This window comes from Desmodus rotundus, chromosome 9 (genome assembly GCF_022682495.2).
Source record: "Desmodus rotundus isolate HL8 chromosome 9, HLdesRot8A.1, whole genome shotgun sequence".
NCBI classification, from domain to species: domain Eukaryota; kingdom Metazoa; phylum Chordata; class Mammalia; order Chiroptera; family Phyllostomidae; genus Desmodus; species Desmodus rotundus.
Window position 1 is genome coordinate 77,451,386 of NC_071395.1, and position 13,985 is coordinate 77,465,370.

Genomic DNA, 13,985 nt, shown 5'->3' on the forward strand with positions numbered 1-13,985 from the left:
ACCAAATAAGTGTCTTGAGAAGAGGGGCCCTGTTTCAGTGTCTTTGCAAATACCTTCAGTGTCCGCGTTAGCAGACTCCAGCTAGACTCTCACATATGCTTCTGCGTTGAATCTGTTGTAATATGTTGTTTTGGTCGAAAAATAAGATGAAAATCTGGCTTCCCACAGATACAGGGTGGGGCAAAGGTAGGTTTACAGTTGTTTGTATGGAATACAATACAATAATTAATAAATAGTACAAGAATAAACTTCATATACTCACAACTGTAAATCTACTTTGCCCCACCCTGTATATAGTTAGAAAAGAAATATTTCAATGCCCTTTTCAGGTACTCATTGACAATCCTTTTTGAAACTGCTCCAAAACATGAAAAGTGGTAGATTTTTAAACATTAGCAATATGGCATGTGAAATACGGAATCTGAAATCTTATTAATGAACTTGCACTCTGCTATATTAAAATCCACTGCCTAGGATGCAGAAAGCTGGAAAGAGTGTGGCTCTTATATTAACAATGAAAAAAATAAATAAGTAAACTGCAAAAATCAAAACTTTTCTTGAACCCGTCGGAGAGCTGAAGGCAACTAAGTATCCTGAGAATGAAGAAGGGACCGCCCTTCGCGGAGAGAGAGAACACCAAAGGATGCCTCTCCTATGGGACAGAATGTAAGATGGAGACAGGCTTGCTATACAAGCAGGCAAGAAGGAATCAACCAGGAAGTTTAACAAATTACTAATGGCCAAGTGCAGGGTTAGTGCAACAGTACAGAACCTCTGAGAGCTGCACCCACCGGGGAGTTTGCACCCACTCTGAAGCTCTTTGCCAAGACTTCTGCTGGGTGCTCATGAGAAAAACTGCAGGCAGAATGGGAGACTGGCGAGAGCACCCTACGGGCGCAGCTGTGGAGGAGACGAGTGGGCACCACAGGAAAAGCATGAAGCCCTGACAACCCTCACCCCTGCTCAAACCCACCTCTCAAAAGTCTTTAACCTCTGAGCCCTGGCCAGGTGGCTCAGAGGGTTGGAGCATCGTCCCATACAACAAAAGGCTCGATCCACGCACAGGGGGCAACTCTCCCACACTGATATCTCTGTCTTTTTCTCTAAAATCAATAAACATACCTCACGTGAAGACTTTTTAAAAAAGCCTTAAACCCCTGAGTGAGGGGCAGTCCTGGCAAGCGTCTTAAGGACAGGACAAGAGAGTGGAGTCTTTCACTGCCTCTTTTCCAATAGCAGATATTTCGGACACAGGGAAGTTGTGCTGCACTTTGCATTCAGAGAACAGCACACTGCGGACAGTGAGGGGGCTTTCAGATCAGGCAAACCTAGAGTTGCTTTAAAGCAGGGCGGTAGGGGTAGAAAGGAGCGGAGCTGGTGGAAAAGCTACAGGAACCTGACAAATGGCTGCATGCACGGAATTAGGAACACATCTGCCGGTGGGTGACATCATGATCAGCAGCAGCAGTATTACTGCCACTAACTAAGCACAACTGAGCCTGACATTGTGCTCAGTGCTTTTAAACAAAAACTAATCCCCACCACCCTGAAGCAGGTAAAATCTCCGTGTCACAGATGAAGGACCCGAGGCTCAGAGAAGTTAAGTAACTTGTCCAAGGTCACAGAGAGAGAGAGAGAGAGAGAGAGAGAGTGTGGCAGAGCCAAAATTTAAATTCACTTGACCAGGCTGCCACCCAACATTACATTAGTGACAATGTCCGATTACCCCAATTCTTAGAGATTCAAATAAAATGCTCAGTCTTATACACAGAGGAGAGAGAAGACAGCTGTTTGGATTCTTTATAGTTTATCTAAAAAGAAGAGATCTAGCGGACAAGTGGCAGAGGGTTCCAATATGCAGCAGACATGTCACTCTGCCAAAAAGTACTTATCGAGGCTCATGTGCAATTAGCAGGATGAAGCACAGTGATAAGGAAGACTGCAGCCAGTCACTACAGAGCTAAATAAAGGACATTCTAGAAGTCCTTGCCTCGGCTACAGTCAATAGCACGCTAGTGCTCTAGGCAAAATTGAACATTCACTTGGATTCAACTTGTCCAATACAGGCATGCCAACCTGACCTCTGCACTCAGGGTAAGAAACCCCAGCTAGGGAACGGTGCAGAGCCACGGTCACATCCAGGGACACCGTGCCCCTACAAAAGGCTGACCTACAACTCACCTCCAGCACGACCCCCACCGAACCTTTCTGCACTCACAAGTCATTCTCAGGCCCTAGCAGTTTCTGAAGTTTAGTGTTATCTGAGGGCATTCTGAAAAATAGAATTCAAAAAAATTGAAAAGAAACAAAAATGCCTAACCATTCTCGATTACTGATGGAAAAATCTGAGCCTGTACTTCAAAAGCTCGACTGTGTTAGATTTATGTTCCAATAGGAGGAAGTGAGCGATGGTTGCCTTTCCCCCCCAAACTATTTATGGTCTCTTTAATGCTGATGCCATTTATTTTCTTCCATCAATGGGCTTTGTTTTCCTCCCAGAGAAGATGAGAGAAAGGATACATTTAAAGTGATGGAGGAATAAGCCAGGCGGTGAAAGACAAATACCATATGATCTCACCTTTAACAGGAACCTAATCAACAAAACGAACAAACAAGCAAAATATAACCAAAGACACTGAAATTGAGAACAGGCTGACAGTGACCAGAGGGGAGCGGGGAGGGAATTTCACGGGAACAGGGTGAAGGGTTTGTAGGAACAATTACAAAGAACACATGGACAATAACAGGGGGAGGGTGGAAACGGGAGGGAGATAGGGAGGGCTGGGGGTTGGGCTGGGGTGGGGGGAAAAGGCAGAAAACTGTACTTGAACAATAAAATCAAAATTTAAATAAATAAATAAATAAATAAATAAATAAGGTGATGGAGGGAAAGGATTCAAATCACCCGGCTAGAGAGCTGACCATTCGGGAGGCAAAATCCCACACAATGGAGACCAGCGCTGTGCTGTGAAGTCCTACCATCCACCTACTGCACAATTCTTTTAGTTCCAGGGCCCAAATTAGGTGATATGCTAATTTTGGGGATGAGAAGCAGAGAACAGTTTCTCCTTGGAAGGCCACATGCTTTGCTGATTTAATTAATAAATCTTTATGATATCTCTATGAAAAGAGAAGGCAAGAATGATTAGCCTCATTTCCTGAGGAAAGTGAAGACATGGAAAAATTAAGAAGCACAACCCTGCACAGATAGTGATGAGAGGAAGAAGTTCTTTGTTTTCCAGTCTGGCATTTTGTATTAAAGGAGGAGAAGAAGGAGAAGAACGAGAAGTCTCACATAGCACGGCACCCGCGCTGAACCCATCCCGTTCAACTTTCCCGTCTACAACTTGAATGAAGACACAGAAGGCACGTCTGGCAAACCTGCCGGTGAGAAACTGGGAAGGTCATCAAGGTTCCAAAAGGCCTCAACAGGCTGGAACAATTGAGCAAAACCAGCAAGATGAAACCAAGGGTGAGACACAGAAAGCCCAGCACTTGATTTCAAAGAACCTCTTAAACAAACAGAGAAGGGAAGAGTTTTAAAGCCTATAAAAAAGACCTGGGGCAGATACTGCAAACTGCTGGCCCACGGGTGTGTTTTGTTTGGCCTTTGCAGGATTTGTGAAACACACTAGGCCAACATTTAAAAATTGGGAGGGTAACATAAAAGTCTTTTTCTGGCTTTTCGTGAAAAACTGATAGACCTGGCAACTTTGGGTTTGCACTCAGACATGACAACAATCGGCTAGGACTGGACTGTGGTCGTCTCCTTTAGACAGGACATCCACGCCCCCGGTGGACATTTGGATGCACACTGGCCTGCCGGAGCCATTTCTCAGCTCAGCAGGGCTCTGCAACTCTTGACCTGGGAGTTATCCAGATAACTGCCAATTCAACAGAAGCCAACGGTATGACATAGCTTCCAAAAATGTCACCCAGCCCAAAGAAATGGAAGAACAGTGCCTAAATCAATGGCCCCTAACTTCTAAAGAGTCACACACTCCTTAGTGAATCTAGAAAAATCAGTATCTTCTCTTCAAAAATATGTCGGTCATGTAAAATTTTACAATTAATTTCAGGGAGCTGACAGACTCCCTAAACTCCCAGGTACCGAGTGAACAAGCCCCGTCTAGAAACTGGCCCCCTGTAGGTTCACACACTGTGTGTGCCTGGCCCGGAACCACATTTTAAGACGGATGCTGACAAACTGTGAGACAACGAGGATAATAAAGTGTCTGGAAATCATATCATAAAGTTGAAGAAACGAAGAATGATTAGCCCAGAAAAAGGAACATAATATCCATTTTAAATTTTAGAAGCTGTAATAAGGAAACGGGATTAGGCTCACATCAGTTCAGCTGGCAAAACTGAGATCAACGAGAAGCTACAATGAGGTGTATTTTGCTACTTCAGTTCAGTCGAAGAAAGAAGTTTCTTGCAATTAAAGCTCTACAGAACTGGAACAGACTGTCCTGTGGAATAACAGAGTAGCGAGTTCCCCATCGCCGCAAGTCTCCAAGCAGAAGCAGGATAATGAAATGTCAGAGATGTCACAGAAAGGATTCCTGAACTGGGTGGAATGGCGTGCTACCATTGTCTAACGCACCTTTCTTCCAAATCAAAGTTTCAGTGAGCAGAGCTCGACATGGCAACAGAGCCGTCCCCTCCTATCTGAGGTTTCGCTTTGCATGGTTTCAGTTACGTGCAGTCAACTGCAATCCGAAAATATGTATTGAAAAATTCCAGAAACAAACAATTCATAAGCTTTAGATTGCATCTTATTCTGAAATACCGCACCTGCCCGGGACATGAATCATCCCTTTGTCCAGCATATTCACGCCGTACATGCTACCCGCCCCTTAGTGACAGTATTGCAGTACCTGTGTTCCAGTCACCCTTATTTCACTTAAGAATGGCCCCAAAGAGCAAAAATGGTGATGCCGGCAATTCAGATCTGCCAAAGAGACGCAGTACAGTGCTGCCTTTAAGTGAAAAGGTGTAAGTTTGGTTCTATCCATGATTTTAGGCAGCTAATCCATGAGGGGTGCTAGAACGTCTTCCCCACGATTAAGGCGGAACTATTGTAATAATTCTGTTCCCCTTCCAAACTAATTAGTCTTGCTCTGATGCAATACTCACATTGTGGCCAAAGGCCACTGAAGAGACAGAAGCTCAGTGGCTGACCCTCTCTCGGTGACTGTCAGCTTACTGGGACTTGGTCAAGGTTTGGCCACTCCTGAAATTTCACATGCCGACTTTTTGTTCTCCTAACCCACTCCTCTACTCCACTCTCTTTCTACCTACTTTCAAGTTGCCCATTTTAATCCTTGGGAAGCTCTGGAAGTTTCACTGCATATCAGATCAAGTACTTGTTGAACTGACTCATGTTATCCCACAAAGTTTCAAACATGTGGGCATTTAATTAAAGCTTTTGCCTGATGATTTCAACAGATAAAAATGGGGAGAATTCAGTGCAGTAATAATTTTGTACGAGCCTACAGTCTGGTTAGAAGAGGCCACAGACCAGCCCAGCCCAAGTCCACCCACACAGGAGGCGGTCAGCAATCAAAGGTTCTCCAAAGTGTATAGCAGAGGGCTAATCAGGCAGCTGGTACTTCAGAAATATCAAGAAACTAAAGAAATGGCCTCGTCGTGTCTTCAATTGCTAAATTACTCCTTTCCCACAAATAATTTTTGAGTAAGAAATACAGCTTTTCAGAAAGAGTGTTTCTGCTAAAAATGTCTTTTAAGACACCGTAAGTGTGAGGTGAATACTTTCCCCTTATTTGCACAGATAAAAGCATATCTGTTCTGGCTGAACACAATCAAGATGGAATTTATGAAAGGAAAACTTCCTTTTGTCCATATTACTGCTCTCTGCCTGAGTGGTCCTCAGAAGCTCAGGAAACAAAATCTGAAAGCAAACTTTCCCCTGTCCCAGCAAAGAGGAAAAAACCTGGGGCCTGTTGACCTATAAAACTCAGTATTTTGGAACCTCCATAACTGTCCCCAGTCTGTGCCAGTCCAATAGAGTCTCCCTTCAGCAAACCACCGGCCGGCCAGGGCTGGACAGCCAGGCTTCCACCCTTAGGAGGTGACAAGGCCAGGACTCAAAGGCTCCCCGGGGGGAGAGAAGTCTCTACCTCAGCTTGCATTACAAACTGTTGGAAAAGACAGATGGAGGGGATGACAGGAAAAGCAATTATTTCTTCTGGGCTTCCTTTTTGTCTGGATTCTAAGGAGACGAATACAAAATTCCATCACAGATTGAAATGCTATCTAAACGTTCTTGAAAATTGGTCTTAGAGCTCTCTGAAATATGACCTGCCCTGCTCTGCAGCAACCTGTAACCTATTAATACGTGAGGTGGGGAAGGCCGACATTCCTGCAAGCTGTCTAATGCTGGGCCGACTCTCGACACTGCTCCTTTGTGACCACAGGTTAAAACACAACCGACTAAAAGGTACGTAGCTACATAGCATAACCCAACCAAAAGTTCTGAGGAATCATTTACTTTATTTTCACATTCGTGCAACTTTAAATACCTGAGACTCTCTTACATGCATTAAGGTTCCTAGTGAGCCATTCTAAATACAGGTTAAATTGCAGTAAACAGTAGTGTTATTAATATTTCAGTAATATTATTAATATTACTATTAATAGTAATATGTTGGGACTAGTATATACAAATCTAATTTTAAACAACTTTAAAGGAACACATACACTGATCAAAATGATGTTTTTATGGTAAAGAGCCTCTGTTAATTTACAATTAACAAATAATCTCACACAGACCAAATACGCCATACAGTTGAATAAACTGTTATTACACATGGACTGCGTGTTCTGAGAAACGTGAAGATAAGGAAGAAGCAGTTCTTGCCTCACGGAGCTTACAAACGAGTCAAGGGCACAAGACGTGTTCACTCCTAAGTCAAAGGAGACCAGGGAAGCCGAACAAAAAGCATGGGCTGCGGGAGTCCGCAGGCAGAAAGGAATGTAGCTGACGCACCGAAGGGTACTCAGATCGATTTTCTCAACTGTAAAATGAGAGGAGTGCACCAGAGGAGTTCCAAATCCCTTCTAGTTCTAAAATCCCGAGTCCTTCGGTTTGTCTAGCTAAGCTAACCAGAAAATTTCCTGAAAGAAGTAATTTGAGCTGGGCCTTAGATGGGTAAGATTTTGAAATGAAACTACTGGAAGAAAAAGAGAAGCATTTTAGGCAAAAGGAAGCACATGACCATAGGTCCAGAAAGCACGGGGCATGCTTGCAGAGCACTAAGTCTTCAGTGTGGAGGAAGCACAGGAGACAGAACTGGAAAGGTCCATTGCGGCACTGCACGCTGCCAAGCAAAGGAACTTGGGTTTAGTTTGGTAGACAGAGGCCCCCGAGGGTTCTGAAGATGTGAATGACACAACCAGACATATAGCGGGAAAGTTAAAGAACAGAATGAGGCTGAGAGCTCCCTCTTACTCTTTATTACCTCTAAAAACCCCATTCACACAGGCCTCACCTGCCGGAGAAGTGAAGCCTCATTGGTTAAAACAAAGCAACAAGGACTAAAAGTTAGGCAAGGACTGGGGAATAGGACCAGTTTTAGGAATCTGGTATGTCTGTACACAAATACTGATTGTGAGAACAAAGAAGAAGGTAGACCACTTACAAACAGACCAATAGAAGATGATTATTAAGAGGAAAAGAAAGTCAGTCATAAAATGTAGGAAAAATAAAGAAATGGATAAAACTGAAAATATAGAAGAAAGAGACTCAACACCTCTGAGCTAAGAATATAAGATGAGGAAATTTCTACATAGGATTATACCCCCACCCACCTTCCAAAAATCTGGGTAGCATAATTAACACCTTAAGAAATCACTGTGCTGACTGACAGCTGTTAGAGGGGGTAGGGATGCGGGGACTGGGTGAATAGGTGAAGGGCGGATACATGGCGACGGAATGAGACTTGACTTTGGGTGGTGAACACAAAGTACAATATACAAATGATGAATTACAGAATTGTACACTTGAAACCTGCATAATTTTATTAACCGATGTCACCCGAATACATTCAATTAAAATTTTTTTAAAAAGAAATCAGCTGTAATAAAAAATATCGAACAGGACAAACAGCAGAACTGAAGCTATTATGAAGGTGCATACCCGACTTAAGCGAATTGGTACTGAAAAGGGAGAGCCAGGCGTTGTGTGAGAGGAAGACTAGAAAAGACTTGCTGGCATGTCTGTTAGGTAGCAATTTCTGAACTACGATGCCTGAACAGGAAAAAGACATCCAAAAGAAAAGGAAAATAGCTAATAGATAATATCTGGCCCCTGAATTATTAAAGAAAACCTCCCTTCCAGATACTTTTCCCCTTCATTCCCTTCCAGGAGCCCTCCTTAGCTAGATCCAAAGGAAATGTAAAACTCTAAAATGAATCTACAGTTACCTGTTTGCCGACAAAACTAGGTATAAAGAACTGGAGCTATGTCACATTACTTTTTTTTTTTTTGCAAAATATGAATGTTATCTCCATCCTGATTTTTAAAATTTGTTAAAATTTATTGTTAAGATGATAAAATGTATCATCTTAACCATTTTTAATCGACTGTATTAAATACATCCCCATCATTGTTCAACCCTCATTACTATCCATCCCCATAATTCCTTTCATCTTGTAAAACTGAAACCCTGTACCCATCAAACAATAATTTTCCATTCTCCCCCAGTTCCTGGCACTATCATTATACTTTGACTTTATGATTTTCCTAAGTACTTCATACAAGTGGAACCATAGAGTATTTTTTGTGTGATTGGATTACTTCATTTAGCATAATGTCTTCAAGTTCATCCCTATTACAGCATGTGTCAGAAATTCCTTCCTTTGTAAGGCTGCATAACACCCCATCGCAGACGTACACCATACTTTGCCATCCACTCATTCGTCAATGGACACTCCGCTTCTACGTTTTACCTGCTGCGAATAATGCTGCTATAAACATAGCTATACGAAGATCTCTCTAAGACCCTGCCTTCAATTCTTTTCAGTATATACCCAGAAGTGGAATTGCTGGGTCATACGGTAATTCTATTTTTTAATTTTTTGGAGGAACCTCTTTACTGTTTTATACACCGCTGTACCATTTTACATTCCAACAGTGCAGAAGGGTTCCAATTTCTCCGTATCTTCACTAACACTTGTTTTCTGTTTTTTTGATAGCAGTCTCCCTACTGGGTGTGAGGTTCTATCTCACTGTAGTTGTACTTTGCATTTCCCTAATAATTATGATGTTGAGCATCTTTTCATGTACTTACTGACTAATCTTATGTCTTCCTTGCAGAAATGTCTCAAGTCCTTTGCCCATAGTTAATTGGGCTATTTGTTTTTGTTTTTTAAGGTTTTTTTTTTTTTTTTTAAATTATGAATGCTTTGGGTGGTGAACACAAAATTATGAATGCTTCATGAGTTTGTGTGTCATCCTTGTGCAGGGGCCATGCTAATCTCTGTATCGTTCCCATTTTAGTATATGTGCCGCCGAAGCGAGCACTTAAAAGTATTTTTTTTTTAAGATTTTATTTATTTATTTTTAGAGAGAGGGAAAGGGAGGGAGACAGAAGGAGAGGAACATCAATGTGTGAGAGATACATCAATCAGTTGACCCTCACATGCCCCCAACTGGGACCTGGCCTGCAACTCAGGCATGTGCCCTGACTGGGAATTGAACCGATGACCTCTTGGTTTGAAGGCCAGCACTCAATCCACTCAAGCCACACCAGCCAGGGCTGTTTGAATTTTTATTGTTAGGAGTTCTCAATATATTTTGGATATTAATCCCCTATCAGATATATGATTTGCATGTATTTTCTCTCATTCTGTAGGATGCCTTTTGACGCACAGGTCATTGTTATCTTTCGCAGCAACAAAAGTAATAACCAAAATCCCAACAACTTAGCTGATAGATAAAAGCAGCAACCATATTTAGCCACAGTACTCCACATGTAGGAGGGCAAAAGAGATGTCTGACACTCAGGCTAAAGAAAAGGAAATTTTGGTTTTCTCATTTCAGCTTGCGTGCCCCAGCCTGGGTGAGCTGTGCTGATATGCCCCTGGCCTGAGGGACTCTGAGTGAGAGTTCGTGCCTGGTCTGGGCAGCCTACCTCTGTTACAAGTGGGACGAGTCATGTACGTCTCCTGCTGTGTATGGGGCAGATCAATAAGAAAGTGCTCTGGCCCTGGCCGGTGTGGCTCAGGGGGTGGGGCATCACCCTGCAAACCAAAAGGTTGTGGGTTCAATTCCCGATCAGGGCACACGTCTAAGTTGCAGGTTCGGTCCCAGGCTGGGGCACATAGGAGAGGCAGCCGATCGATGTTTCTCTCCCTCCTTTCCCTCTCTGTAAAATCAATAAGCATGTCCTCAGGTAAGGATAAAAGAAAGTGCTCTGTGAGGAGGTAGTTCAACACTTTGGTCACTTGATCACTGTGTTTTAAAGAAATTAGGGGAGTATAATAGGAAAAATAAGTTACTTACTTGCCTGCCATCTTGCCCCACATTTGTTTGACCTCTTACGACAGTTCGAATATTATCATCCAGTCTCCTAGCAAAAAAGTTGAAGGATACAAATCATTAAAATAATCTCTATACTAGATTGACCAAAAGAAAAAAAGGTAGTAACTAATCCAGCAACTTCTGCAGGTTGCACCTACTTGTCCAAGAAACCAAACAAGCTTGAACGGTATAAGGAAGACTGGGCCCTGGACCCAGGTGGAGCAGCAACGGGAGTGCAAGAAGCCAAGCCCAGCACAGACTAACGCATCATCTTTGTTTTTTTAAAAAGGGCTATTTTCACTTACTATTGAGAGCTGTCCAAAAGGACCCATATAACTTTTAGTATTTTTCCTGGAGTAAACCAAAAATGAGAAAGTTGCTGAAACTTCATGGAAAGAAGCCAGAGAATTCAAATTACCCCCACATAAATTCCTTCCTCAGTAACTTCCTCTGGAACCTTAAAAGGGATAAGGAGCCAGGGTAATGTATGAAATCAGTGCTTTGCCTCCTGGGCACCAGTTGTGCAACCTGCGTGGGAGACAGATCTGCAGCCTCCAGTTCCTTTCTCCTGAGGCTCCACGAGGCCATTTAATGATGGTTCCTCACTCAAGGCAATTTATTTTAGTCAACTCCATTTTCACGTGAAGAGTCCAATGAAGGTATGGGGGCAGGAAGTGGGAAATAACTGGCTCACAAGCAATTTCTGGGTCGTCAGAGAATTTCCATTATCCGTGCAAACCCTGCACAATTAGTGGTCTCCACCAGCAAACGTCCACCTCAATGATGAACAGGTTTCTTTGCGCTTCTAAGGCACCCAGTTGAACAAAACATTAATAAAAGAGGTCTTTCCCCAAAAAATCCAAAGGCTGAAAGGGAAAAAATATTATCTCCTGGATTAATAAAGGCTTCTCCTTGTCAAAAGTTTTAAAGAAATCTATTTTTAATGCCATAAACCATTATGGTAATAATTAAAATGAGTAAACAAACTTTGAGCATCTACCATGTATCAAAACTGGAGATTCAGATGGGGACAAACCGAAACAAGGCTATTGGGGAGTGAGGACACTTGATGACCACCCCAGACCATCACATCCTAGGTTAATCAAGACATTTAATCCCGGGCCACTGCCACCCATGCCAACCAGCAGATCTGACCCTACTGGTAGCTGGTATGTGGCCAAAGGATGCACATATAAGCCCTCATTCACATCTAAGCCATTGGAATTTTTAAAAATGTAAAGCTAAGGAAATAAAGCCATTAAAACTATAGTAGAAATGCTTTTGCTTCCTTTTATAACAACTGTTTTGAACAGCCTGTTACAGCTTCCTTCCCTTTTTATAAATAGTTGAAGAGTGATCAAAGAATTGAGTTCTTCGCCACAAGGCTTGTATAAAAACCTGGATTTAAAGGAATTATTTATTCCTGGCTGGTGTAGCTCAGTGGACTGAGTGCGGGCCTCTGAAGCAAAGGGTCACTGGTTTGATTCCCAGTCAGGGCACACGCCTGGGTTGCAGGCCAGGTCCCCAGTAGGGGGCATGCAAGAGGCAACCACACATTGATGTTTCTCACCCTCTCTCCTTTCCTTTCTTTCTCTCTAAAAATAAAATAAATAAAATCTTTAAAAAAAAGATTATTTACTTATTTATATTTTCTCTTTTAAAAATTCTATTTATTGTATTTTTAGAGAGAGGAAGGGAGGGAGAAAGACAGAGAGAAATATCAATGGGAGAGAGAAAAACTGGGATTGGTTGCCTCTTGTACATGCCCCTTCCAGGGATGGAATCCGCAACCCAGGCATGTGCCCGGACCCGGAATTGAACCGGTGACCTTTCACTTTGCGGGATGATGCCCAACTAACTGAGCCACGCTGGTCAGGGCAAGAATTATTATTATTTTTTTAATTACCACTTACAGCAAACCTGACCTTTCAGTGTTCTCACAGACAAGTGTGATCTAGAATGTGATTAACTAAATTAACAACATGCTTGTCATTATTAATAATCATATAGTGTCACTTACCTTATTTTCAGTCTAATCTTGTTCACAACTTCGTCTATGTTTGCCAGAGACTACAATAAAGAAGGAAAAGTGCCAGCTATTATTTCATTTCCTGGAATTCCTCTTTTACAGGGAAATGATGAGCTTTTATGGCTATTTTATGACATCTCAGAAAATTTAATCATAGAGTATGATCCAGTTTTTTACTTTTTTTTTTTTAAGTATAGCAGTAGTTGGAAAGTACTGCAAAAATCCAACCTGTTATCTATTTTTTTTGTAAATAAAGTTTTATTGGAACACAGCCATGCCCATTCATTTATCTATTATCTGCAGCTGGCTTTGAGCTACAAAGGCAAGTTGAGTGATTGCAACAGAGACGGGCTGGTCCACAAATCCTAAAGTATCTACTATCTAGCCCCTTACAGAAAGTGTGCCTGACCCCTGGCATATGTAACCATGAAAAAAATCATACAATAAATATAGCAAAGGGAATGAATGAATTTACATACAACAGCACGGATAAATCTTACTAACATAACGTTGCAATCAACACAAAGAAAGCCAGACGACAAGAGCGTACACTGTGGAATGTCATTCCTACAGTTCAAAAATGAGCGAAACTATTCTCTCGTGCTGGAACCCAAGGTGGTGGTTATCTTTTGGGGAGATAAAGAGATGTTTTATTTTCTGATCTGGGTGGTGGTTACGTGGTTGAATTCATCTTGTGAAAATTCATCAAGCTGTACATTTAAGATTTGTGCACTCCTCCGCATTACGTTATACTTCAATAAATAAATAAATATCTTCTGTGTACAGGCCCACTAGGAAGAAAGTCTGGAAGGATAAATAAATGTAATCTATACTAGTAGCTGGAATCTATGAAATCAGTAGCAGTAGTTGTAATCTATGAAAAGGGGGAATTTTGCCCTGGCTGGTGTGACTCAGTGGATTGAGTGCCGGCCTGCAAACCAAAGGGTCACCAGTTGGATTCCCAGTCAGGGCACAGGCCTGGGTTGCAGCCCAGGCCCCCAGTGGGGGGTGCCCGAGAGGCAACCACACATTGATGTTTCTCTCCTTTCTTCCCCTCTCTCTAAAAATAAATAAATAAAATATTTTTTAAAAAGAGAATTTAAAATTTTTCTTCTTTTTGTCTGAATATTTTCTAATTGCTCTATATTGATCATGTATTGCTATTGTAAATATAAGTTATTTGTGTTTAAGACAATGACTGCAAAAACAAAGGGACTATTTCCAACTTCAGCATGCAAAAAATGTGAGGAAATGGTGCCCCCTAATGGAATACAGATGGTACAATTTTCCAGCACCATTTTCACTCAAGCTTTAAAAATGTCATTTTGTAAGTCCTCTTTCTTCTGTCAACAGATATACTATGTGGAAAAGAATTGGGGGTGATGCAAGCGCTGTGTTTATCAAACGCTA

At 42.0% G+C, this 13,985-nt stretch overlaps 1 protein-coding gene and 1 non-coding gene across 2 annotated transcripts in view; both read right to left on the reverse strand.

Annotated features, from left to right (window-relative positions):
• VPS53 (VPS53 subunit of GARP complex) overlaps positions 1-13,985 on the reverse strand; it is a 127,302-nt gene that overhangs the window by 105,567 nt on the left and 7,750 nt on the right. Inside the window, exons 3-4 of the mRNA XM_024565206.4 lie at positions 12,567-12,616; positions 10,529-10,595 (exon numbers count right to left, since the gene is read on the reverse strand). Coding sequence (XP_024420974.1) covers positions 10,529-10,595; positions 12,567-12,616 — 117 coding nt within the window. The remainder of the gene's footprint in view (positions 1-10,528; positions 10,596-12,566; positions 12,617-13,985) is intronic.
• On the reverse strand, positions 9,444-9,547 carry LOC112308972 (U6 spliceosomal RNA). The gene has a single exon (XR_002975183.1). It is a non-coding gene; the product is annotated as a U6 spliceosomal RNA (small nuclear RNA).